The sequence below is a fragment of the Ornithodoros turicata genome, unplaced genomic scaffold, assembly GCF_037126465.1.
Source record: "Ornithodoros turicata isolate Travis unplaced genomic scaffold, ASM3712646v1 Chromosome23, whole genome shotgun sequence".
Classification (NCBI taxonomy): Eukaryota; Metazoa; Arthropoda; class Arachnida; order Ixodida; family Argasidae; genus Ornithodoros; species Ornithodoros turicata.
Window position 1 is genome coordinate 2,157,566 of NW_026999342.1, and position 25,034 is coordinate 2,182,599.

At 43.7% G+C, this 25,034-nt stretch overlaps 1 protein-coding gene across 2 annotated transcripts in view; it reads right to left on the minus strand.

The window, feature by feature from the left end:
* Window positions 1-12,039: 12,039 nt before the first annotated feature.
* The window catches only part of LOC135373286 (mitochondrial sodium/calcium exchanger protein-like), a 30,140-nt gene continuing 17,145 nt past the window's right edge, over window positions 12,040-25,034 (minus strand). Inside the window, exons 8-17 of one of the 2 annotated variants that reach the window (XM_064606515.1) lie at window positions 24,251-24,325; window positions 23,874-23,957; window positions 23,589-23,720; window positions 20,974-21,149; window positions 20,783-20,915; window positions 17,901-18,100; window positions 15,715-15,790; window positions 15,524-15,604; window positions 15,328-15,392; window positions 12,040-14,661 (exon numbers count right to left, since the gene is read on the minus strand). In XM_064606515.1, the coding sequence (XP_064462585.1) occupies window positions 14,482-14,661; window positions 15,328-15,392; window positions 15,524-15,604; window positions 15,715-15,790; window positions 17,901-18,100; window positions 20,783-20,915; window positions 20,974-21,149; window positions 23,589-23,720; window positions 23,874-23,957; window positions 24,251-24,325 (1,202 nt within the window). In that variant the 3' untranslated portion in view covers window positions 12,040-14,481. The remainder of the gene's footprint in view (window positions 14,662-15,327; window positions 15,393-15,523; window positions 15,605-15,714; window positions 15,791-17,900; window positions 18,101-20,782; window positions 20,916-20,973; window positions 21,150-23,588; window positions 23,721-23,873; window positions 23,958-24,250; window positions 24,326-25,034) is intronic. The other variant, XM_064606516.1, reaches the window with a different exon arrangement.

A 25,034-nucleotide genomic window follows, 5' to 3' on the forward strand; every position in this document is an offset into this window, starting at 1 on the left:
GTCCTCATCTACCACGCAAGCGCAGGGAACCAACAGTTTTCTACCTAGAAAAGAATACTTTCGTAGAGTGATGCAACTTTACCTCTACTATTTATATCCCGGAGAGCATTTTGATAAACGGAAGCGATTACGAGTTAGGAGGCATGAAAGTTGCTGGTCTTGCCCACGGGAGTAAAAATTTGGGCCAGCGCGCTGGCACGAGAAACCGACAGTTTTCCACCAAGAGACCAATACTTTGGTAGAATTATGCACTATGCCTCTAGTATTTAACACCTGGAGAGCATTTTGATAAGCGGAAGCGTTCATGAGTTAACGGGAATGAAAGTTGGTGTCCTTGTCTACCGTGCAAGCGCAGGGAACCAACAGTTTTCTACCTAGAAAAGTATACATTGGTAGAGTGATGCAACTATACCTCTACTATTAGATCCCGGAGAGCATTTTGATACACGGAAGCGATTACGAGTTGCGAGGCATGAAAGTTGCTGGCGATGCCCAAGGGAGTAAAAATTTGAGCAAGCGCGCCGGACAGAGGAACCGACAGTTTTCCACCTAGAGACCAATATTTTGGTAGAATTATGCAACTATGCCTCAAGTATTTAACACCTGGAGAGCATTTTGATAAGCGTAAGCGTTCATGAGTTAAGGGTCATGAAAGTTGGTGTCCTCGTCTTCCGCGCAAGTGCAGGGAACCAACAGTTTTCGACCTAGAAATGTATAGATTGGTAGAGTGATGCAACTATACCTCTACTATTTATATCCCGGAGAGCATTTTGATAATCGGAAGCGATTACGAGCTAGGAGGCACGAATGTTACTGGCTCCTCCAAGGGGAGTAAAAATTTGGGCAAGCGCGCCAGGACGAGGAACCAACAGTTTTCCACCTAGAGACGAATATTTTGGTAACATTATGTAACTATGCCTTTAGAATATAACACCTCGACAGCATTTTGATAAGCGTAAGCGTTCATGAGTTAAGGGTCATGAAAGTTGGTGTCCTCGTCTTCCGCGCAAGTGCAGGGAACCAACAGTTTTCTACCTAGAAATGTATAGATTGGTAGAGTGATGCAACTATACCTCTACTATTTACATCCCGGAGAGCATTTTGATAATCGGAAGCGATTACGAGTTAGGAGGCACGAATGTTACTGGCTCCTCCAAGGGGAGTAAAAATTTGGGCAAGCGCGCCAGGACGAGGAACCAACAGTTTTCCACCTAGAGACGAATATTTTGGTAGCATTATGTAACTATGCCTTTAGAATATAACACCTCGACAGCATTTTGATAAGCGTAAGCGTTCATGAGTTAAGGGTCATGAAAGTTGGTGTCCTCGTCTTCCGCGCAAGTGCAGGGAACCAACAGTTTTCTACCTAGAAATGTATAGATTGGTAGAGTGATGCAACTATACCTCTACTACCCGGAGAGCATTTTGATAATCGGAAGCGATTACGAGCTAGGAGGTATGAAATTTGCTGGCCCTGCCATGGGAGTAAAAATTTGGGCAAGCACGCCAACACGAGGACCGACAGTTCTCCACCTAGAAAAGAATACCTTGGTATAGTGATGCAACTATACCCCTAGTATATTTATCCCGGAGAGCATTTTGATAAATGGAAGCGATTACGAGTTAGGAGGCACGAATGTTACTGGCTCCTCCAAGGGGAGTAAAAATTTGGGACAAGCGCGCCAGGACGAGGAACCAACAGTTTTCCACCTAGAGACGAATATTTTGGTAGCATTATATAACTATGCCTTTAGAATATAACACCTCGACAGCATTGTGATAAGCGGAAGCGTTCATGAGTTAAGGAGCATGAAAGTTGGTGTCCTCGTCTACCGCGCAAGCGCAGGGAACCAACAGTTTTCTACCTAGAAAAGAATACTTTAGTAGAATCATGCAACTATAGCCCTAGTATTTAAATCCCGGAGAGCATTTTGATCAACGGAAGCGATTACGAGTTAGGAGGCATGAAAGTTGATGTCCCTGCCCACAGGAGTAAAATTTGAGCAAGCGCGCCAGCACGAGGAACCGACAGTTTTCCACCTAGAGACCAATACTTTGGTAGGATTATGCAACTATGCCTCTAGTATTCATCACCTGCAGAGCATTTTGATAAGCGGAAGCGTTCATGAGTTAAGGGGCATGAAAGGCAAGCGCAGGGAACTAACAGTTTTCTACCTAGAAAACAATACTTTGGTAGAATGATGCAACTGGGTCATTCCAGGCCAAATCACCCAAAGGTCGTGCTCGACCCCCCTCAGTTTCGCTTCCAAAATTTATCATGGACTCCTTATTGCAAGTAAAGATATTTTCCCGAGTTTTACTGGACAATGTTGAACCGTTGTCAATTTAGACGGGGTCAAAGTTCGTCAGAATCGCGAAAACCATGCTACGAAAAAAGTTGCCTACTGAGCAGGGTTTTGAGTCAGGTGGATTTTAGTAGCATATAATGAAAGAGTGTGGCCCTAACATTCTGCCAATATCAAGTTCTTCCCTCGTGTTTCATTTTCGGCTAGCGAAACAGGGCTGCTTTTTGGCGCTATTTCTTACAACTTTGCGCCTTGCTAAGGGCACTTTTCGCACAAGCTGGAAGAGACAAATAAATTCAGCGTGTTCTGTACTTTCCATAATTCGAAATCACATGTTTTGAAGGCCGACCACACAATACTTTTTGCCCCATTTAATCCCAAATGCCGTACTTTTGGTAAAGTTGGCCATTTTCAACGTCATTTTTGAAAATGAAGCGGTCGGCCGAGAACAATCCAAATAGATGGAGATGACAGATCAATATCTATACTAAAGCATATAAAAAATTGCGAAAGTACTTTTTGATAAGGGCGAGAAAATATTTTTCTTATATCCCACCCACTCTACATATAGTTACGCTGAACGGCGCACGGGTGGGTCGCGAGGCTTGGTTCGGATAACGTTTTTCGGTGTGGTGAAGTTTTCCTATCCGTTATGGAGGACCAGAACATACATTATATTCAGCTAAGTCACATCTATGCTACTAGCCCGAGACGTTCATGTGGTGCTTGCTGATGTATCCACACTGAACAGCTGGCTGATGATGATCACTCAAGCAGGCTGGAATGATAAAAACAGTTTATTTGCAATTCAGACAGGCTACATATTTTATTTTCGCGATTGTAAGAGTTCGAAGTAAGAGCTAAAAGATACCCACATAAACGAATCTACAACGATTTCATTATTATGTCATATTTTCTTTTGAAACGTTAAAAAGCAAAGCCGACCATTGGTAGGGTATCTCATTAGGAGTGACCACTACAGTTTCCTCTGTACGGCGAAAAGATAGATCTTGAACGCTGCTCCGACTGGAGTTTCCGTGCGTGCCACGCACTTTCATACAGCAGTCCTTCATTTTGCACGCACGCATTTGCTGACGTACCTCCTTCGGCCATTGTTCAACACAACGAATTCAGCAAGAAACTTGGAGCAATAACAACCTTTTTGGTTACCCGGCATGCATCACATGTGCGACAGACGATCATAAACTAATCAGCTGAGCCGCGGATGAGCTCTCCTAAGCCGATTTCAAGGCCATGTGTTAAAGGTTACGTGGATGTACGAGCGCGTTTTTGGACGCTACAATGCAGCAAAAGCCATCCGCTCACAACGTGACATGCGTTGCTATTAATCATAAGAAACGCGCATTTGAAGGGTTAGTATGGTTTGCTCATAATGTTCGTTGTGAGCGTGAAATCAACGCTGTCGTTTCTCATGACTATCACTTCAAAACGCCGCGAATGAAAGACTCTGAGCGACACATACAAACAATACTTACCAATGCACTGATAACAATAAAAACTACACACTTTATTAACAAAAGGGCTGGCAAAAAGAGGACATGCTCATATCCGCCCGCAGGACGCGGCTTGTGAAACCTAGGCACGCGATCTGTTCCCGCGCCTCACAGGGAGCCGTCTCGTGCGGCCCTCGGGTAACCATGTGGGACATAAAAAATATTTTCTCGCCCTTATCAAAAAGTACCTTCTCAATTTTTTTTATATGCTTTAGTATAGATATTGGTCTGTCATCTCCATCTATTTGGATTGTTCTCGACCGAACGCTTCATTTTCAAAAATGCCATTGAAGACGGCCAACTTTACCAAAACTACGGCATTTGGGATTAAATTCGTCAAAAAGTATTGTGTGGTTGGCCTTCAAAACATGTGATTTTGAAGTTTGGAGGGTCCAGAACACGCTCAATTTATTTGTCCCTTCCAGCTTGTTCGAAAAGTGCCCTTAGCAAGGCGCAAAGTTGTAAGAAATAGCGCCAAAAAGCAGCCCTGTTTCGCTGGGCGAATATGAAACACGAGGAGAAAACTTGATATTGGCAGAATGTTAGGGCCACGCTCTTTCATTCTATGTCACTAAAGTCCACCTAGACGCAACACCCTGCTCAGTAGGTAACTTTTTTCGTAGCATGGTTTTCGCCATTCTGACGAACTTTGACGCCGCCTAAATCGACAACGGTTCAACATTGTCCAGTAAAACTCGGGAAAATAGCTTTATTTGCAATAAGGAGTTCATGATAATTTTTGGAAGCAAAACTGAGCAGGGTCGAGCACGACCTTTGGGTGATTTGGCCTGGAGTAACCCAACTATAGCCCTCGTATTTATATTCCGGAGAGCATTTTGATAAATGGATGCGATTAAGAGTTAGCAGGCATGAAAGTTGCTGGCCGTGCTCACTGGAGTAAAAATTTGGGCAAGCACGCAAACACGAGGAACCGACAGTCTTCCACCTAGAAAATAATACTTTGGTAGAATGGTGACTTATACCCCTAGTGTATATATCCCGGAGAGCATTTTGATAAAAGAAGCGATTGCGAGTTAAGAGGCATGAAAGTCGCTGGCCCTGCCTACAGGAGTATAAAGTTGGGCAAGCGCGCCAGCACGGGGAACCAACAGTTTTGCACCTAGAAACGAGTAATTTGGTAGAATGATGCAACTATACCTCTAGTATTTATATCCCGGAGAGCATTTCGATAAACAGAAGCGATTACGAATATAATAGGCATGAAAGTCGCTGGCCCTGCCTACAGGAGTATAAAGTTGGGCAAGCGCGCCAGCACGGGGAACCAACAGTTTTGCACCTAGAAACGAGTAATTTGGTAGAATGATGCAACTATGCCTCTAGTATTTATATCCCGGAGAGCATTTCGATAAACAGAAGCGATTACGAATATAATAGGCATGAAAGTCGCTGGCCCTGCCTACAGGAGTATAAAGTTGGGCAAGCGCGCCAGCACGGGGAACCAACAGTTTTGCGCCTAGAAACGAGTAATTTGGTAGAATGATGCAACTATGCCTCTAGTATTTATATCCCGGAGAGCATTTCGATAAACAGAAGCGATTACGAATATAATAGGCATGAAAGTCGCTGGCCCTTCCTACAGGAGTATAAAGTTGGGCAAGCGCGCCAGCACGAGGAACCAACAGTTTTGCACCTAGAAACGAGTAATTTGGTAGAATGATGCAACTATGCCTCTAGTATTTATATCCCGGAGAGCATTTCGATAAACAGAAGCGATTACGAATATAATAGGCATGAAAGTCGCTGGCCCTGCCTACAGGAGTATAAAGTTGGGCAAGCGCGCCAGCACGAGGAACCAACAGTTTTGCACCTAGAAACGAGTAATTTGGTAGAATGATGCAACTATGCCTCTAGTATTTATATCCCGGAGAGCATTTCGATAAACAGAAGCGATTACGAATATAATAGGCATGAAAGTCGCTGGCCCTGCCTACAGGAGTATAAAGTTGGGCAAGCGCGCCAGCACGAGGAACCAACAGTTTTGCACCTAGAAACGAGTAATTTGGTAGAATGATGCAACTATGCCTCTAGTATTTATATCCCGGAGAGCATTTCGATAAACAGAAGCGATTACGAATATAATAGGCATGAAAGTCGCTGGCCCTGCCTACAGGAGTATAAAGTTGGGCAAGCGCGCCAGCACGAGGAACCAACAGTTTTGCACCTAGAAACGAGTAATTTGGTAGAATGATGCAACTATGCCTCTAGTATTTATATCCCGGAGAGCATTTCGATAAACAGAAGCGATTACGAATATAATAGGCATGAAAGTCGCTGGCCCTTCCTACAGGAGTATAAAGTTGGGCAAGCGCGCCAGCACGAGGAACCAACAGTTTTGCACCTAGAAACGAGTAATTTGGTAGAATGATGCAACTATGCCTCTAGTATTTATATCCCGGAGAGCATTTCGATAAACAGAAGCGATTACGAATATAATAGGCATGAAAGTCGCTGGCCCTGCCTACAGGAGTATAAAGTTGGGCAAGCGCGCCAGCACGAGGAACCAACAGTTTTGCACCTAGAAACGAGTAATTTGGTAGAATGATGCCACTATGCCTCTAGTATTTATATCCCGGAGAGCATTTCGATAAACAGAAGCGATTACGAATATAATAGGCATGAAAGTCGCTGGCCCTGCCTACAGGAGTATAAAGTTGGGCAAGCGCGCCAGCACGAGGAACCAACAGTTTTGCACCTAGAAACGAGTAATTTGGTAGAATGATGCAACTATGCCTCTAGTATTTATATCCCGGAGAGCATTTCGATAAACAGAAGCGATTACGAATATAATAGGCATGAAAGTCGCTGGCCCTGCCTACAGGAGTATAAAGTTGGGCAAGCGCGCCAGCACGAGGAACCAACAGTTTTGCACCTAGAAACGAGTAATTTGGTAGAATGATGCAACTATGCCTCTAGTATTTATATCCCGGAGAGCATTTCGATAAACAGAAGCGATTACGAATATAATAGGCATGAAAGTCGCTGGCCCTGCCTACAGGAGTATAAAGTTAGGCAAGCGCGCCAGCACGAGGAACCAACAGTTTTGCACCTAGAAACGAGTAATTTGGTAGAATGATGCAACTATACCTCTAGTATTTAAATCGTGCAGAACATTCCGAGAAGTGGAAGTGTTAACCAGTTAAGAAGTATCAAAATCGGTAGCCTCGCCCTCAACAAGTAGAAATTGTGGTAACCATGCTTTACCATTCATGTGAACCATGGTAGTGCGGACGTGAACCAGACAGAGAAAAATATGGCGGTTTTGGTGGGGTGTTTGCTATAGAAAATGCATGAGGTGAGAATCTGCTTGGCTTCTGCCGTTTTTTCAACAAAATGATACCATATGAAAAATATATCGATAAAATTTTAGGCAAATGACTATCAGCATGCCAAGTTTGAAGCCCAATAAACGTCATCTTCTACGTGTATTTTTTGATGCAATCGAAATGTTGATCAGTCAAACCTGCAAATTCTCTGAAATGGTAACAAAGCACTAGATTGCAGTCGCAGAGAGTAGAGTGCAATATTGATAGATAAGAATAATAATTTTACTGATTTTAGAAGTATATAACCATACTTCACAATGATGCCACATAGTTTTGCCACTTTGTCGCAGGTGATATCCACGTGAGTATCCCAAAATAAATTGGGGGGGGGATATGTTTATTGAAAAAAAAAGCGAGGAAATAAATTGGATGAGAACAACACCTAAGGCTTTAACGAAATTGCCACGATCAATATACTGATTTTGTTGTACTACATACACAGCACAGGGTACAGATTTATTTTTTGCTATGTACAGTACTGCGTTTGACTTTTCAGTATTGCATATGACTGTTTGCAGTTAAATGATCCAGCATTTAGCAACTTCTCTACGTAACCCTTGTGGGATCGCACACATTGAAAAAGCCATATGACGATAACAGTTGGTTGAAATTCCTGGGATGATCTACTTTTACTCAAAAGATTGCTATTGAAATCGCCACCTATGTACACGGGATATTTAGGAAATGACACAAACGCGAGGAACGCTTGAAAGAGTTGGAGAACAGTAACGAAATCACCAGCTGGCGGGTGCCGGTTGTAAGGAATGTACCGGTTAAATGTAGCAGTTCATAGATTTTGTCCTCCGCAGGTACTAAAAATTTGGTTGGCTCAAGTGTGGGAAAAAGTCATTGAAGAAACCAAAATAACAAGAAAATGAGCGTTTTTGGCCGGCCCATCTTGAAAGGCACTCTTGGTGCATTATCGCTATCTCTGCAATACTCGCCACGTCCGCCGCCCGCCCGCCTGGAAAGAAAACATTCCCGTGACGTGATCTAACAGCTGAAAGTATTTCTGCCGAGGCGTCATTCGTCCCTTGTAAATACTACTGGACTGTGTGTCGGATGTATGATGCGGGCTTGTTGTATTCAGTAGTATAGTTATGCATGGAAAATGTAACGTGCTCCAAAATTAAATTGCATAGCGACCAGCGAGTTTATATAACCCTGATAGAAAACAAATGAAAAGCGGTTTAGTAGTGCGACCCCTTCGTTCAATTGCAGCATACTTTTCACTTAATCTCTAATTCTTATTATAGATTTCCGAAGGTTTTAGACACTCCTAAGTATGTGCACATGTTTCTGCAGCAACGCGCGCTCTGTAGAGGAAATGCGGACACACGTCTAGCTTTGTTCTGCACCCCTTCTTCCCTGTCTTCTTCCTCGCACGGTGAGCCACAGAGGGAGATTGGCCACTATGTAAGGCTGATGTGTCGCTATGAAATAGCATATATGTTCCATGTTCCATATGTTGCATGGGTTTTTCCTAGGTTTTCTCCCAAGCAGCACAATGTACTGAAAGTCAGGTGCAATAGGGGTGGGCGGTATGTGTCTTATCAATGTTCTTTAGTTTCACAAGTCTGTTCAAGGCCTCCCACCTACCCGTCCACCCCTATTCCACTCGACTTTCAGTACATTGTACTGCTTGGGCTCAGACGCTTTCAGACATATATTAAAAGGGATAAAAATCCTCGTGCCGGGAAACAAACAAAAAAACGGTACAACACACCCCAAGCAGCACAATGTACCGAAAGTCGAGTGCAATAGGGGTGGACGGTATGTGTCTTCTCAATGTTCTTTAGTTTCACCAGTTCGTTCAAGGTCTTCCACCTACCCGTCCACCCCTATTGCACTCGACTTTCAGTACATTGTGCTGCTTGGGACAGCATAGACTGACGAACAAGATTTTATTGACAGACCTGCATGCTTCTTAAATAATATGAGCCAGCAACGCCTGCTTCTGCAAGGTTACCCTTTTACACCCTCAAGCTTGCCTAGTGCCTGTATCTTTTCGAAACACAGAGCTTATCAAGAGGACCTCCTGTTACCAACTTTGATAAATTGCTCGACTGGATCAGTTAGCAGTATACATTCTTGTTCGTCAGTCTCTGCTGTGTGTTCCCAAGCAGCAAAATGTACTGAAAGTCAAGTGCAATAGGGGTGGACGGGTAGGTGGAAGGCCTTGAACAGACTGATGAAACTAAAGAACATTGATAAGACACATACCGTCCACCCCTATTGCACTCGACTTTCAGTACATTGTGCTGCTTGGGTTGTGTGATCTTTTTGTTTGTTTCAGGCACGGGTTTTTTATCATTTTTAAAGTATGAACTACCGAACAGCCCAATTTTTAACCATTGTCCGACATATGTCGGCAGAGTTCCCTTAAAAGTCGGTCAAGGACGCACATTCCTCCCGAGCGTCCTGTCAGCAGTCGTGACGTTGCCCACCTCTGTGAAGCCGGTAACGGCGAGCCCTTTCACGATCACCACCGTTCCATTTTGTATTCCTCAGCTTCATGGTCGCTACACGTGATCAATGTCCTTTCCTAACAGAAGAGGCAGCTGTAGTACATTGGGTCACTTATTTGTATTAGTCATGTTTCCTCCTCTATATTCATACATTGCATTCACGACAGCAATCGTGTTGTTATTGCTCACTCAGAATCGCCAATCACCTACTTTACAGTGTAAGAACTGTTACTCTGCGGTGTTCCTAACATGGGTTGGTGAGAATTAGTATCGATATTGTAAGACAATAAAGACGAGACAAAAACACTTAGATCGGGAGACATTCACGGTAACGGCTCCGAATGTATGATAAGCCAATCGCACTGTCTCTTCGAACAGGTTCCGTGTTACGCAGCGAAACAACTGCGGCTATAAGCAGCGTACAGACGTGGACAGATGGAGAGAGGGCAGCAGGAAGAAGTGGGAGACAGGGGGTAGTATGCGTCATCGGCCGACGTCAGGGCGAATTGTGCAGACATTCGTCCGGAAAATCTTTGGACAACCCAGTAAAAACGTCAGACACCACAGCATGTGGTAGGGTTCGAACACATCACCTCCCATTCTTCAGCACGACCTTGGCTACCACCAACGAGCGGGACGCTTTTAACCCGCTGGTTACACTGCTAAGCTAGGATTTGATAAATTTCGATGCACAACAACCCGCTAAAGTCGAATGTTGCGCTGCATTTGAGTGAGTGGATCTCATTATCAGGGCACAATTTCTTCGTTCTCTTTCACAAAGAAGCTTATTTAACTTTGCGTATTCTATGTAGTTTATTTGTTAAGCGCCTTACATTTTCTACGCCATGACTGAATACAACAACGTCCGAACTAGGCAACCGGTGCACACTGCAACCAGGGACGAATGTCGACTTTGTAGAGGTACTTGTAACCGCTAGATCAGGTCACGAAAATGTTTTCTTTGTCGGCGACAGACGCTGCCGTGTCATTCAGAGATAGCGATAACGCGGGAAGAGCGCCTTGCAAAGCCTGGTGGTCCAGAAAGCTAATTTTCTTGTTATTTTTGGTTTCGTCACTGATTTTACTTTCCCACTCTTCAGCCAACCAAATTTTTCGTACCTCCGGAAGATGAAAGCTGTCCTGGGGCTTTAAATTCGCCGATTGATGAATTTTTGGGTTAATATTGGCAATTAGCCGGAGAGTCTCCTGCCCATATAATGACGAAATTAGAAAAGGACGGCCGGAATGGTACAGTAAGAAATGTAACTAAATGGTTAATGAACATTCGTAATGTCATGATTCTTTTTTCTTTCTTTTTTCCCATCGATGATGACACGGAGACAGGGTAGTTAAAAGTCAAAAAAGTACTTCAGCTACAATTATTCTATTGTCTGTTCCAAATTAAGTCAGTACTTTGAGGTGCTTTTTATCGTGAGAGTGACTGCCATTTGAGTAATGATTCACAAAACTAATCTAAACATTTCTTTCTTTCCAGCTTTCTCTATGTTTTATGAATTGTGTATACGTACTCGATGCTTACAACAAAAGTATAACGCTACGACCACTTAAGAATGTGGGTTACAACGTCATAATGAACGACACAGACCGAGGCCACGCATGAGCACTGGTCTGTGTGTACCGTTCGTGTCTGCGTTCGTTCATTACGTCCAGATAGAAAAACGTATTTGCTCGAAGAGCAAACTGGATAGACACAGAATTGTTAGCACAAATCGGACAGTGAAATATAAAATATCAACTCATCATAGCTTTTCTAGTCATTGTCATAGTATTCTGAAAAATTATCTGTAAGTTACTACGTAATTCAGTTACAAATACAAGTAGCTACACAAAAAAACATGTAATATTTCACTAAGCACAAATGTAGATACAAAGATACAAAAGTATCTGAATATAAATATTCATCCAGTTACTTTTACTTAGTGTGTTAACAACGCTGCATGGGAAGCTTTTTACGCTGAGTTCAGGAGACCGCATCCCTTCAAATGGCTGCATGAATATCGGGCAACTGGATCCGATAGAGGTTATCTCTGGTGAAGGATCAAAAATACTTCTGTCAGCAAGGCTTTATCAGACCAGAATATCGGAAAGGGCGTGTACGACGACCTGGACGAAGGGACAGAGGGGAGAGGGACGGGGGCGAGTTCATCCTCGATACGCCACGTGGCGGCTTCCGGCATCAACTGATCTGGTTTGTCTCTGAATCTTGCTCATGGTTATAGTTCAACAAATAAGCAAGTAGATACTGCACGTCTCTGAGTACAGCACTGATTGGTGGCCGTTCCCAGACTGTTCTTTGGAAGTACAGGAGGTATGTGACTCCACTCATGCATGCGTGCTGCACATTCGTTTCGTTATTTGTCAGCAGACAAGGCAGTAAAAGAGCAACTTGTCAATAATTCACGTTTATTGGCAATACAAGAATTAAATAAGTACAATGACAAAGTGAAACGCCAGCCCGAAGGATACACTTAAGTTCAATTACCAGAAACAGCATTCTCAGAAAAATTTCACAAAAAGGGCAGAACCATACAACAACTAAATTAAGAATACACCTTGCATCTCTCTGCATAAAAACACACGACATTTAATGTTGCGGGGTCTTGCATCGTGCAACTAAATGATCATTATACAGGGTGTTTGCTCTAACGTGTCCAGAAAGTTTATTTAACGCGAGCGATAAAAAAGAAACGAGCGCTAACTTTCAGCTACTTGACTAGGACGCAGGTGCTACTAGGGAAGCAGTACCTGTTTCTTACTCAAGTAGCAGAAAAGTACCACTCGCTTTAAATATAATTTATGGACACGTTAGAGCAAACATCCTGTATATCATGCAGTGTCTACGCAAGATCTTGAAAAACACCACAGAAACGTTTCATCGACTAAGGGGCAACTTGATGTGTCTTCTGACCTATAAGCAGGATACACGCTGATCGGCCAGTGAATGACGATGAGTTTATTAACATTGGGGCTTCAGTACCCGTTACCAACGTGTGACCGTCGTGGTTGCATTACAGTAATCAACTTGTATTATGTTTATTTAACTATAACGAAAGACTTGAACCGACAACGTTGTCGGTTCCGCTCGAGAAGTCATCTATAATGGTTCATGCCACGTAATTCGAAACGGTTCTGTTCATGAACCGGCTCAAAGCTATAAACTTGCCTGCAGCGGAATATCGCGGCAGGCGTTATTGGTACATATACTGCCCTACATTTCTTTATGCTGTGTTAACTTTTGTGGTGAATGGAGACAAGAAGATTTCAATGCTCATGTTTTTTTAAGGATGGGTTTACATAGAAGGCAGTCTAGTACAGATGGTCTATGGGATTCACCATCGATCTGTCACCAGTGAGTGATCTATGGGATTCCCAGCAAGACCGGGGTCCCAAATACTATAGAGCATTGACTCTACAAGGTTGCTGCTGACACAGATAAAGGAGAGGGCCCGTAGGCATTCGGTGTGCATGTTTAAGCCACTGATCTCGCGGAAGAAAGAAGAGAGACGAAAAGCCCTGTTCAGTCAATTGGTTGTATGCGCGTCACTAACGAGGGGCGAAGAACGAAGAGATCAGCCGAGAATTATACGCGTTAAAATACGTGAGAACGGGGCTGTACCCTTCTTTGACACCTTTCCGCATATTTTAATTGTAAGCAAAACGTATACGCTCTGCTTTCGTAACAAATCGCAGACAACTTTCATTCTTTCAAATAGCGCCAACCAGCCTGTAACGCATGACTTCCATCACGCGTTGTGATTGATCATGAGCGACCCAAACAGCGATGCCATGCTACGTGTGAATCTACTCCAATTACATTATGTAACCTATTCTCTGTTCCATACAATCAATCAATCTACCACGATTACTTTACCTTACCTTCTGCTTAAAAACAGCGCAACCGCCACTCGTGTCTTTAGAGAGTGTAGAAGGGGACGTAGTGTATGTTCTTAAAACGTTACGGAGCCGATGACCAATTACCATTTACAATATCGTACAGATCATTGTACAATAGGTGTTTAGTTATGTCGATTGTACATATATAGTACAGTTTGGATAAAACTGGAAAGCACTGGGATTAAATTGAATAGCGCCAGTTGGGATAGCAGTTTCGGTTCCGCTCCAGCATGGCGCCAATAGTTTCGCTTATAGGTTGAGTTTTGGTTTGGCTACAAATAACCGTTAATTCGGCTTTCGGTTCAGGTTCTGGTTTCGTTCGACACCCTGACTATAACTAAGATTGATAGGTTTCGAGAGGATCATTTTCAGATTTGCTGACGTTAGCTCAACTACGTCTTGTCACTAACCTGGCAATGACAATTACATTGGCCTTCGCTGCTGAGAACATTCGGAAACGGTTTCAAACAGCTTCAGCAACAATGGTAAATTCGTCTTGTGTTTTCCCATGAATTCTGTGCTCGCTGTAAAGTTTTTGGAAAACAATGCAGCGGAAAACTACATAGTGTCAGTGGCTATTCATTATCGAGACTGATTAAAGTTTTTCGTTACTTGCAATTCTTAGCTATTATCATTGCGGCACACTTGCGGTAGCAACATATAGTCCTCACAACCAGTCGGGAGTTTTTAGAAAGTTTGCCAACACTAAAGACGTCATCATTTTGCAGCGACAAAACGGGCATGCAGTGATTTTGGTATTTTACCTCATTGCAGGACCACATGTCCGGGAGAGTACCATTTCTGACCAAAACCAGGTAAAACAGTGTGCTTAATCTACGTATTGGTTATATGTCACTTACTCGTGCCGCTGTCAAAAGCGCGTAGACGCTTTACCGTTGCTGCTTAACCATGGTACATGCGAAATGAGGTAAATTCAGAGGAAATCTGATTCCACGAGTACAGCAACGACGAGGAATGTGAAGTACAAAGCAAGAAGGTACACTCCGTAGAAACGCTTTGTGTTGAACCGGAGTACTACGTTGGTGATCGCCGATGACAGAAGGCTCACCGCAAGGGAGGAGAAAAGGACAGTGATGATCTTGGAGTAGTGAAGCTGAATAAAACCATGAAAAAAAGAATTTTAATTAGAAGATGCGCATCAAGGTGGAATTTCAATTCCACGCATTGGAGGCAGAAACTAAAACTAAAACAGAATCGCCACTTAACTATGGGCTGAACAAGTTGGCTTAACTGAAGCTATGTGGGCTGCACATGTTTCATGATGCTTGTGGGGCTTGCAATAAAATAAGAAACAGGTCTCTGCGGAACTTAGTCGATCGGCTTATGTGTAATAAATTTGTTCCGGTCCCTGATCGAATAGACGTGCAAAAAGGGCTTGAGCAGGACGTGGAGCCCAAAATGTGCAAGCAAACCCGAGTTGTATTAAAATTTGGTGGTATTTGACACTTTATAGCTCATAAATGTTCATTCACACACGTTGTAAAATGCATACAGCGCAAAAAATGAGAAAAATTTAGAATGTTGTCGCCTCCACCCATCTTTGATGGTCAGAAGCACGCAGAAGTGGAATGTTTCTCGTCCACACTCCTGGTCGGCGCTAGTTTGTTCTTCTCCATGGAGCGCACAATTTTTCTATTTTAGTTTTTATCGAACACAATTACACTTTGGACAGCAGCAAACGGCCCCTTTAACTACGTGGTAATTGAGCGGTTAGACCAAGAGAATTCGCCTGTATGCGTGAGAAGAATAGATTTCTTACCACCAAGACATTTCCTGTTCCTGCAAGCTGAATCAACGTCGGAATTCCAACACCTAAAAGGAGGGCTACAAGTATGTTAAAGAATATATTTCTACAGATAGAGAAACACCAGTTAGGTATGAAGGTTGCCATTCAGCGGATCCCAAGACTTCGAGTTTAGGGGAAGCACGTGACTTTGAACGTGTCTAAAGGATACTAAGGCAAGGCGTTCCAAAGCAAGCTGCAATTCCCATACGAGGGAAGCCTTTCCTGGCAATGTTGAGGTTCGCCAAGAAATCTGTCCAATAGAAGACGAGTATGCAAAGGGAAGATGGTGGTAAGTAAGTTGTGCAAAATAGCACAGAGGGAAGTATGTCACAGAGGCGGAAGTTTAAGATGATTTCTTACCCAAGAGCCCATTTCCCCAGGCCAGGATCGTAAGTCCGAGAATGGCATCACTGATGTTGAACACCATTCCAACGGCCTGGTTGAATGTGAAAAGAAAATACCTTAGAACTCTTACTGGTCACGTACTTTGAGAACAATACTACCCTTAGGGTGGGTTCACACGAGGGACGCATCCCCGGGATAAGTCCGCGGATGGTGTAAACGTCACAGCCTACGTCATCAAAATGTGCGTCTTCTCCGGTCCGCGGAGGACCGGAATCCCACCGCGGACCATTCGTCTCCGACCCACAAACGGTCCCCGTGTTGGCGGGGGACTTGAGGATGGAGCAGCGTCTTTTGACTTTTTTTTTCTTTTTTGGACTGGCTGTTTTACAGCTCTGACCGCTGAAGCAGAGGGTATTCGAAGAACAGCATAATAAAAGAGAGGAATCTTGTACGGGTCTTCACGAAGCAAGAAAAAATGGGGAAAACGAGGGTTTTGCTACGAGCAAGCGGATCTCCAAATACGATACCCACTATAGCACGGCGTGGAAATGTGACCTTATTGCACGATAGAACAGTAACAGATAAATTATGATTATGATAGGTTTTGCATATGCATTTGTCGCTTTGTACTGTAAATAGCTTTTACTACGTGTCCAGACTCGAGAACTCACAGTTGTCTGTTTCCTTCGCTGAAAACTCAGTGCAGTTTGAGTTCTTTCTTTTCAACGAAGTGGAGATTTTATGATTCCACGGCACGGCAACACTGCTCGTACGCAAAGGCGGCGACCGCGAAATGTGTGTTGTCATCGACGTAGCAGTTTCTTTTTTATTTCGCTAGTGCAGTGGTTCCCTCCATTGTGGAATGCTAGAGGTGCAATAATGTACCGCAACGTATAAAATGTCATTTTTTCTGTTCAACCACAGTGCAGAAAAGTGAGAAAACTGGTTCACGCAGCCTGATAAGTGTTGTTGGAGACGGACTTATCCGCTCCCATCCCTCGTCCCGTGTGAATGCTCAGCGGGGACGGGGACTTCTCCGTCCACGTGACGTCACCGCCCGCCGCGGACTTATCCCGGGGATGCGTCCTTCGTGTGAACCCACCCTTAGGGGTTCAAGTGTCCACATAAACCAGAGGCCTCAGACTCAAATCGAGTCACGGGCCGCATTGACCGAAGAGCACATCATTGAGGGCCACACAGAAACGAAATGTCGGTAATGGTTATAAAACAGTCTCATATACATAAAATAAGAAGATATATACACAAGGAACAGGAACAGTGTAGTTATTGTAGAGCCGGACAGAGTGTGCAGAACTAGTTCCTGGTTATGCGGCCATTCGGACACGTTGTCGGACTGTATATGCAACTACTGGACGACTAATTAGGTAAAATTCGATAATTATCTTATTAATTAGGTGTTTTCTGTAGGCAGCAGAATTAGAGCCTGTCATTAATCAAATCTATCGTCCTTATCAAACACTTCTAGAAGCGGACGTACCTTGAGATATAAATTGGCAAATTTCGCTATGCAAAGGCCGAAACCAGAACTAGGCATTACTCGAGCGCTGAAAGAGCGACATGCAATTCACGTGAGAGGGCTACGTGTTTTGGAGCGATTGGGCTGATTGGAGTAGGCGCTAATCTGTTAGCAAGATAGGCCGCTCTTCGACACAGATAAGGCGAAGGTCGCGTTTTTCCGCGCTCGAAAAGTGCATAGTTCTGGTTTTGGATCATTTGCATAGCGAAACTTGGCAATTTACATATCATTTGCATCAATTTACGTCTCAAGGTACGTTCGCTTCAGAGGGTGTTCAATAAGGACAATTGATCTGAATAATGACTGGCTCCAATTCTGCTATATCGCATTTGCCAGAAAAGATCTCATTACTAAGTTGATTATTGAATCTTAGCTAATTAGTCGTCCACTAGTTGCATGCCCTGTCGTACAGGATGCCCTCCTGGCCGCATTACAGTCCTGCCAAGATAGCATCGGCGCTGTTCTCACAGATTCTTTGATTAAAAAATCTGTTTCGAATAAAAAAAAATTCTTTCTTCCAAAAATACTCACTTCCTTTTGTAAAGGCATATGAAATAACTAAGCGAATACGCGCTAAAATGTACCCCGTTGACCTCAGTGCGTTGTAAACGCAGCACAGCAAAAAACTGCTGACGATAGCAGTGTATCACATAAATTTACGCACCTGTAGAAGGACCACAATCTCCATTGAAATGACATAGATCCACACTACTCCAACCAGGAAACCAACGTAGGAGAAAGCCCAGTGGTATCTTGGAGGGACGTCATTAGTCGTTGTAAAGAACACGACGAGGCCGAAGAACGCGCCCACGGCAGCAAGAGGCACGAAAACAGGAACCACACCATTGATCATTTCGAGGCCATCTGCATGCGTAGAGGCAGTAGAGATAGGCATCAGTGGCAATGAAAATCCATCTGGGACATGAACCTGTACAACTTACCACATGCAATAGCAGCTACTTGTACATGTCGCCACATTTACTCTTTTAACTACACCAGGCGCATTGCTCATTCTGAATTTCGTGCTTGGTATACTATCCAATAGAGGTTATTACCAGTTTGGAGTTCAACATCCCGAGTTAATACCTCGAAACAAGGGACCTTAGTAAAGGCCATGGCAGAGTAGGACTTCTCTTCACAGCTAACAGCATGGCAGTGTGACACATTTAGAATACACTTCTCTTCGAAAGGGCGAACATTCGTATCACAGAGATCGTTTATCACTGCATGTGATTACCGCGAGACGTAGGCATTGTTAAGTTGACACTGGAAAGTGGGAAAAGCGTTCATAAGTTGTGTGCACCTTGGCCGTCGTGATGTGTCCACGAATTATCAAAGCACTTCTACAAATCCCTGTTTTCGTAGAATCGTGTCGATTCATATATCTGTATACAGGATGCGTCATGTAAAACTGACCAGAATTTTCTTAAATTCGTGGTTTGTTTTTCCTCCGGAAAAATCGTTAAATATATCTATTCTTGATGGGGCCTACTAGGAGGTGGCGGTGTATCAGTAATTAGTGGAGACGTTAATTAACCTTCATAGTTAATCTTTATAATTAGTGAAAATAGGTTGACCACAGAATGCAGAGTTGTAAGCCTCAACCCTGAGGAGTCCCGTCCGCTAGAATTGAGATTTCAGTACTTTTCTGTGCTGTAGTAAAAAAATATGCGAAAATGCACAATCTTCGAGCGTTGCGCCAAATTGGCGGCCGATGTTTTCTATCCCCCTCTCGGTATCACCCTTTCTCAACTGTCATCAGGCTGTTCCACAAAGCATGAAGCACCCCCACCTCCTAGTGTCCCAGTCGATACCGCTATTTTGTTTTGTTGGAGCCTGTGAGAACGTACTACCACACTTATCGAGCGACGGAATCAGTGATTCCATTTTTGTTCTTTGCGTGATTTTTGGAAAGTCTGGAAGCTTAGCAATCGGCTTTCGAGAGGCGTTTTAGCTATAACGTAGGTTGAAAATGGCATCACTATTTCCCCTCACACCCCCTCCAGCGGACAGAGAGGGGTGCTCCATCAGTCGACGAACAGCTTGACGTCATTTGAGAGACGGTGACGCCGAGAAGGGGATATGAAAAGACGGCCGAAAAATCCGCGCAACGCTCGAAAGGTGTGCATTTTCGCATATTATTTTACTAGAGCACAGAAAAGCGGTGCGGTTTCAATTCTAGAGGACGGGACTCCTCAGGGTTGAGGCCTACAACTTTGCAATTCTGTGGTCAACCTATTTTGATAATTAATTAAAGGTTTCACTAATTACTGGTACACCACCACCTTTGAGTAGGCCCCATCGGGAATAGATATATTCAACGACTTTTCCGAAAGAAAAACAAAACACGAATTTCAGAAAACTGGTCAGTCTTACGTGACACACTCTGTATTGAGTTTCTTAGCTTTTCATGACACTCCAGTTGAGTCACGTTTATTAAAGCGTAAACAAGGAAGGATGTTCCTTGGAACGAAGAAATGAGAGGAGGTATGTGCTCTAGCTCTCCTGGTCCTTATTGGAGCCAGCTACGCATCCGGTTCGGGACACTACGGAAAACAGGCGGATTCTTGCATGGGGCGGAGAGCGCACGTATTTCTCTTGCTGTGTGTGGCTCTTCTTTTTGGAATTTGCGGAATATGCACAGTACGCACGTGGAATAAAGTTTTATATACGCGTTACAGCACGGTGAGGACAGGAATAACAATCACTCAAAATGATAAACTATGAGAACACGCAAGAATCAAGAGTGCCATCATCTCTTCACTGCCATGTGCATTTGTTCACGAACCCGTGATTCAGGGGTCCAACTGGCAACGCTACCAGCCAAGACGAGTTTCTTCATTCGTGCCCGAGACGGCAATCTCCTACTTTACTCTGGATCCCGCCACTTTCTGCTACATTGTTTTCCTTCCAGGGGGTGTATGTTCCATATGACTGTCATTTTCAAATTGTAAGTTGCGCGTTATTGCAGACACATCAAAGTTGGATTTATTACAAATTACTACTCATCTTACACAAGTATTTCATAACTATGTGAGAAAAAGAACAAAACCTACAGCACCAAAAACCATCCGTCCTCATTCCTTCACAGATTATCTTAAGTTATTCTACAATATTTCGCTCTGCCTCTGTTATGGATCCCTTTTTGGCATGTCAGCCTATTCCAGCCATGTAGCACTCTCGTAAAAGCTTTTAGAAGTATAACGTGATTGGACTAATGCTATCAATTTTCAAATGCGTGCAATGGAACGTAATCAGGAAACGCATTGTAGATTGCACGGAAGTTGATCTTCACTTAACTCACGCTCACAGCTGGCGCCAAACAATAATAAGACTCACAATAGAAGTGCATGTAGATATATTATAGACGCGGCTTCGTTCTGAACGTCGGACTTTGCAAATGCTTGCCGTAGCTCTGATGTACCGTCTTCCCTTTGTAACGGTAGCGATTAAGCGTTTCTTTTCAAAACGGAACATTACAGTAAATTGTGTCGATCCTATGACAATGCAGTCGTGTTGCTCATAGCACGAGAAGACGACACTTACATCCAGAAGCAAGGCTGGCAAAAACAGGGGCCGTAACGCAATGCAAACTGTTGAGGGGACGACACCAGTTGTTCTTTGGCTTCACCACATCCACCACGGGGGTTGTGATCGCCAGTATGAAATAGATAGGGCTCTGTCAAAGAAGTGAAAGGTCAGATAATGAACATATTCTATATGCGAGAATGTGGCACCTTAAAAATGCACATAAGTCGGATGGAGATGGGCTGCTGAAACCAGTCATCCAAACCAAGGGCAAGAAGCACAATTTCCGAGACGGATGACGATTTCTTCTCAATCTTCTGCAGATGGAGCTTCTCCAGGTTGGAGCCACGACGTGGGCTGTCCACGGTTATCGCCAGTGTGTCAACTGTTTCCATATTAAAACAAACATTACGCTAATTAGAGTAGCGAGGTAAGGAACGACATGAAAGCGCTTGAAACGTTAATTGTTGTTTCTCCACACAATCTTCGTTTTCCCCCCTCGATTACGTCAGTCCCGGTTTTTTACTCTATAACGACAAGAAATGGTTGAGAAATTCCTCACGTATCAATATTTTTATCGCATTAATGTTGTTTCTGTTTTCTTGCTCTCTAGAAGATTTTTTCCTGTGTTACGTTGAACCATTCTTAGCTTCACCACAACGCTTTTTGTGTCAGGGCAATAATATTTTAGAGAGACCATCCGCTTTGATTGATATGAGTTCAGTAGAACAAACGCATGTGAGAGAACACCCATAAGCTCGTCCACTGCAGAGATTCGTTGGTAGATGAACCTGTTTGTATAGGAACAAGGTCCTATAGCAAAGTCAGTGGAATCGGATTCCGTTGATTACATTGGCCTAATTCCATTAATTACTAACTACATTACTCTATGTTACGAAACAATGCTGTGAAATGGACGGCCTATCTTGCGAGTGGGTCGTCTGCACTTGGTATTCGTGCATTAAACATCTCTCTTAGCAGGTCGACTCGGTCTTTCTTCCTCTACGGAGTCTAACGCATAATAACGGAGAAGACGATCTGGAGATGGAGGCTGGGGGCTGTGATCTGTGACTAGACAGTATACTTCCAACCTCGTCTCACGCCACGGCAGGCGTCCAACCCGTCTTCACATGCACGTCATCCCTTACGTCATCGCAGGGCGGAGCCTCGGCGCGTATGTGCATATCTGTACAGAACGACCACAGACTTTTCCTCGAAGAGACTCAGAAGGGCTGGAGCGCTTACGGAAGAAATTATTGATGGCTTCCATCGCATATTCCTCGTTAGAGGTTGACTTCGTATCTCAGGATGTTACAGACTTGAGTTGAATTGAAAAATAAATAAGAGTTTAGTTGAACACTGCCGTCCTTGTTTTTAAAGTGGAACTCCACCACGAAATCACCACAAAGGTTGTGGAATATCCGTAACATTTGGGATGTCAGGAACATGTGTACGAAATATCTCGTTCCAAAACTTCGCAGATTTTATTCAAACGAATTTATTGCAAACCGAGAGGGCACTGAAAGCAACACTCTGCTGACATCATCCGGCGCCATTTCCCGGCGCTGCTCCATTTGGCCTGCTCGTGTTCTGGAAGGATACAACCTTTTTCCAAAGCGTATTCGCTTCTATACCGTTGCATTCGACGCCACAATGGTCGGCCCAATAAGTTGCATGAGTGGTGGTGGCAAGAGATTCGCTACACGACAGAAACGGAAACTATATGGGACGTCCTTTTTGTTTCCTTCAAAACGCAAAGGAGAGTGCAAGTTTCGAAGCAGACGACGCTGGGTCACGTCACTGTTTCCTCCTCCGGACGAACCGCCGTAGTATGGAGATCTGGTTTCTGCTCTTCACATTTCGGTTTCGATTTGCTATTGTCATCATTTACGCGTACATTACTCATTACTCGCGCAAAATGAATACGAATGTTGTATTCGGTAGTTGTATTCGGTATCCAGGGGGTGGTTCGTGTTCGCTATGATGCTCACCTATTTTTTTTTTTTTTTTTTCGAATCCTTGGGAACTTTCCCTTTGATGCGTTCTACTAAGGTAAATTTCAACAAACACGCTATGCACGTTCTAGCGACATTGTCGAAGCTAGTACACACTACTACGTTTGACATTGCGTGTAGGATGATTTGGATTTATCCACATAGAGAAATATTTTGATGTATTTGGATAGCTGAACATAACTAGATTACGCGTTACTCATTGGAAGGATAATGTAGAAGCTGTGGGAAAAACTGTTGGATTCCAGTGACAAAAAAAAAAAAAAATTACCTGCTGTTATTCACTGGTGACTGTTTTCTTTGGGCTTTATCAGTTCTATAGAACGTTCTATTTTGGTGTTCCCTGGTGGAGACCCCGAGGCATATGTAGGCGGGGCCGAGAAGTATTTCAGTGAAAACTCGTCTTTGCCTGAGCCCGGTTTAGCTGGTTATACGTAAGACGGCGGAGAGCTGATTTAAAAGGCAATAAACTCTGCTGTTTGTTGCTCGGGCTGCTGTGTGCTTCTTCCCTAAACGGCGTGACAGGCAGGCATAGCCACGAGAGTGGGAAGAAATTTCCACAAAGGTCACCAGCGAAGAATCGTCTGCTTTGTGTTTAGTACACGATAAGTATCACGTGTCGATTTAATGCATTGTGATACTTCTTCCAAAGCAGTCTCGACATGGTTTCCCGATGGAAATGCATTCTTCCATATTATCTATTTGTCCAGTCGGCATCAAGGAAAGCTTTCAAGCTGACGACACCATTAGTGTTTGTGTTGCTAATGGTACAGCGTGAAATCGTCTATAACGCGCCGGCATCAGCGCCTTACCGTCAACTTCCTCCTCCCTGCTGTCCATGCCGAGGTTTATGTAGTAGACGCCTTCTTCTGGGTCTGCTTCATTGTTGTTGTTTAGTTCTTGAGCGGGTGTCGGATTGTCTTCAACGTTAAGGTAACGGAACGCTGGAACAAAACACACAGTGTTTCGGAGAACTCTTAAGAATGTATATAAATATCCCGTTTACATGTTCCGTAGCATTTCCCACACATATCAATTGCGAGGCGCTCCAATTTTCCATTAACACTATTAACTAATAACGTCAAGGTCTATCTCACCCAATGGCACGACATAGCTACGTTCAGGATCGTCGAAGAGGAGACGTTTCTTGAACACTCTCTTCACAGCAACTACGGACTCTCCTGTTGGGAGAAAAATAATATATCAGTTCACTTGTGTCCTACTCCGCGTTCAGCATAAAAAAAAACGCATAAAGAAGGACAACACCGAGCAAAATGTGGTCCACCATAAAGAGAATCGAGAAAGGCGAGACAAGAACACACAGCGCGTAATTGACCCAGAGTCCGTTTGCGAGTAACTACACACCGCGTGGCTTTGTGTCGTCCCTCTCGTAATCTTTTTATGCTGGATGAGTATGTCTTGCAAGGACAGACCTAAGCGAATGTTTTGGCATGTGTGTTAGCGTACGTTTTACCTGGTTGTTTGTCAAGTTTTTTGTCATAAACCGACCTTCGTCGGCAGAGCGAGTGTTGTCTTTTCTCTGCAGAGCCTAAAACAGAAAACTGGAATGATTAAAGCACAGCTCCTGCACTTGAGATAACAACAGTGCAGTGAAGCCCTCATACTTGTCGCTGCAAGAACAGTATCAAGTAGTGAGTTATGTTGGACAAGACAAACATGGCTTCTAATGGCTATTGCGCATCCTTTTGTGGAAACTCGACTTCTCATATATTCGCTGAACTTTTACAGTATAATATCTAGAGATCATCACGGGACCATGAAAAATATGCAGAAGGTCAACATTTTGCATCGCAGGAGAAGACCAACGCACTAGAGTACTACAACAACGCAACTACCGTAACAACACTAAACGGAGGTCTAATGTTTGCGCTCCCTCATATGATACCTCAATAATAGGCTTCCCCATGAAAGTCACCGTGCCTGGGATTCCACATTTATTGGCTGCATAGCCTTCTGTTGCACAATAGGTATATCCATCAATATTTGGTTATTCTTTACAATAACGGTATTTACCGTATCTTCAGTATTCTGCCGCTTAAAAGCGTACCGACGAATGCGACGACTAATCGACTTGCGTAAGGATGTTAACAATGCTCTTGACTTGAATGGTGAGACAAAAAGGAGCTGAAATTATCTGCTGACGAATTCTGCCTTCAATTATGTGACAGTGAATAATACATGAATGCACAAATCACTGTAATGTTTATCTTCTGCTACCTCTGATACCTGGTGCACGA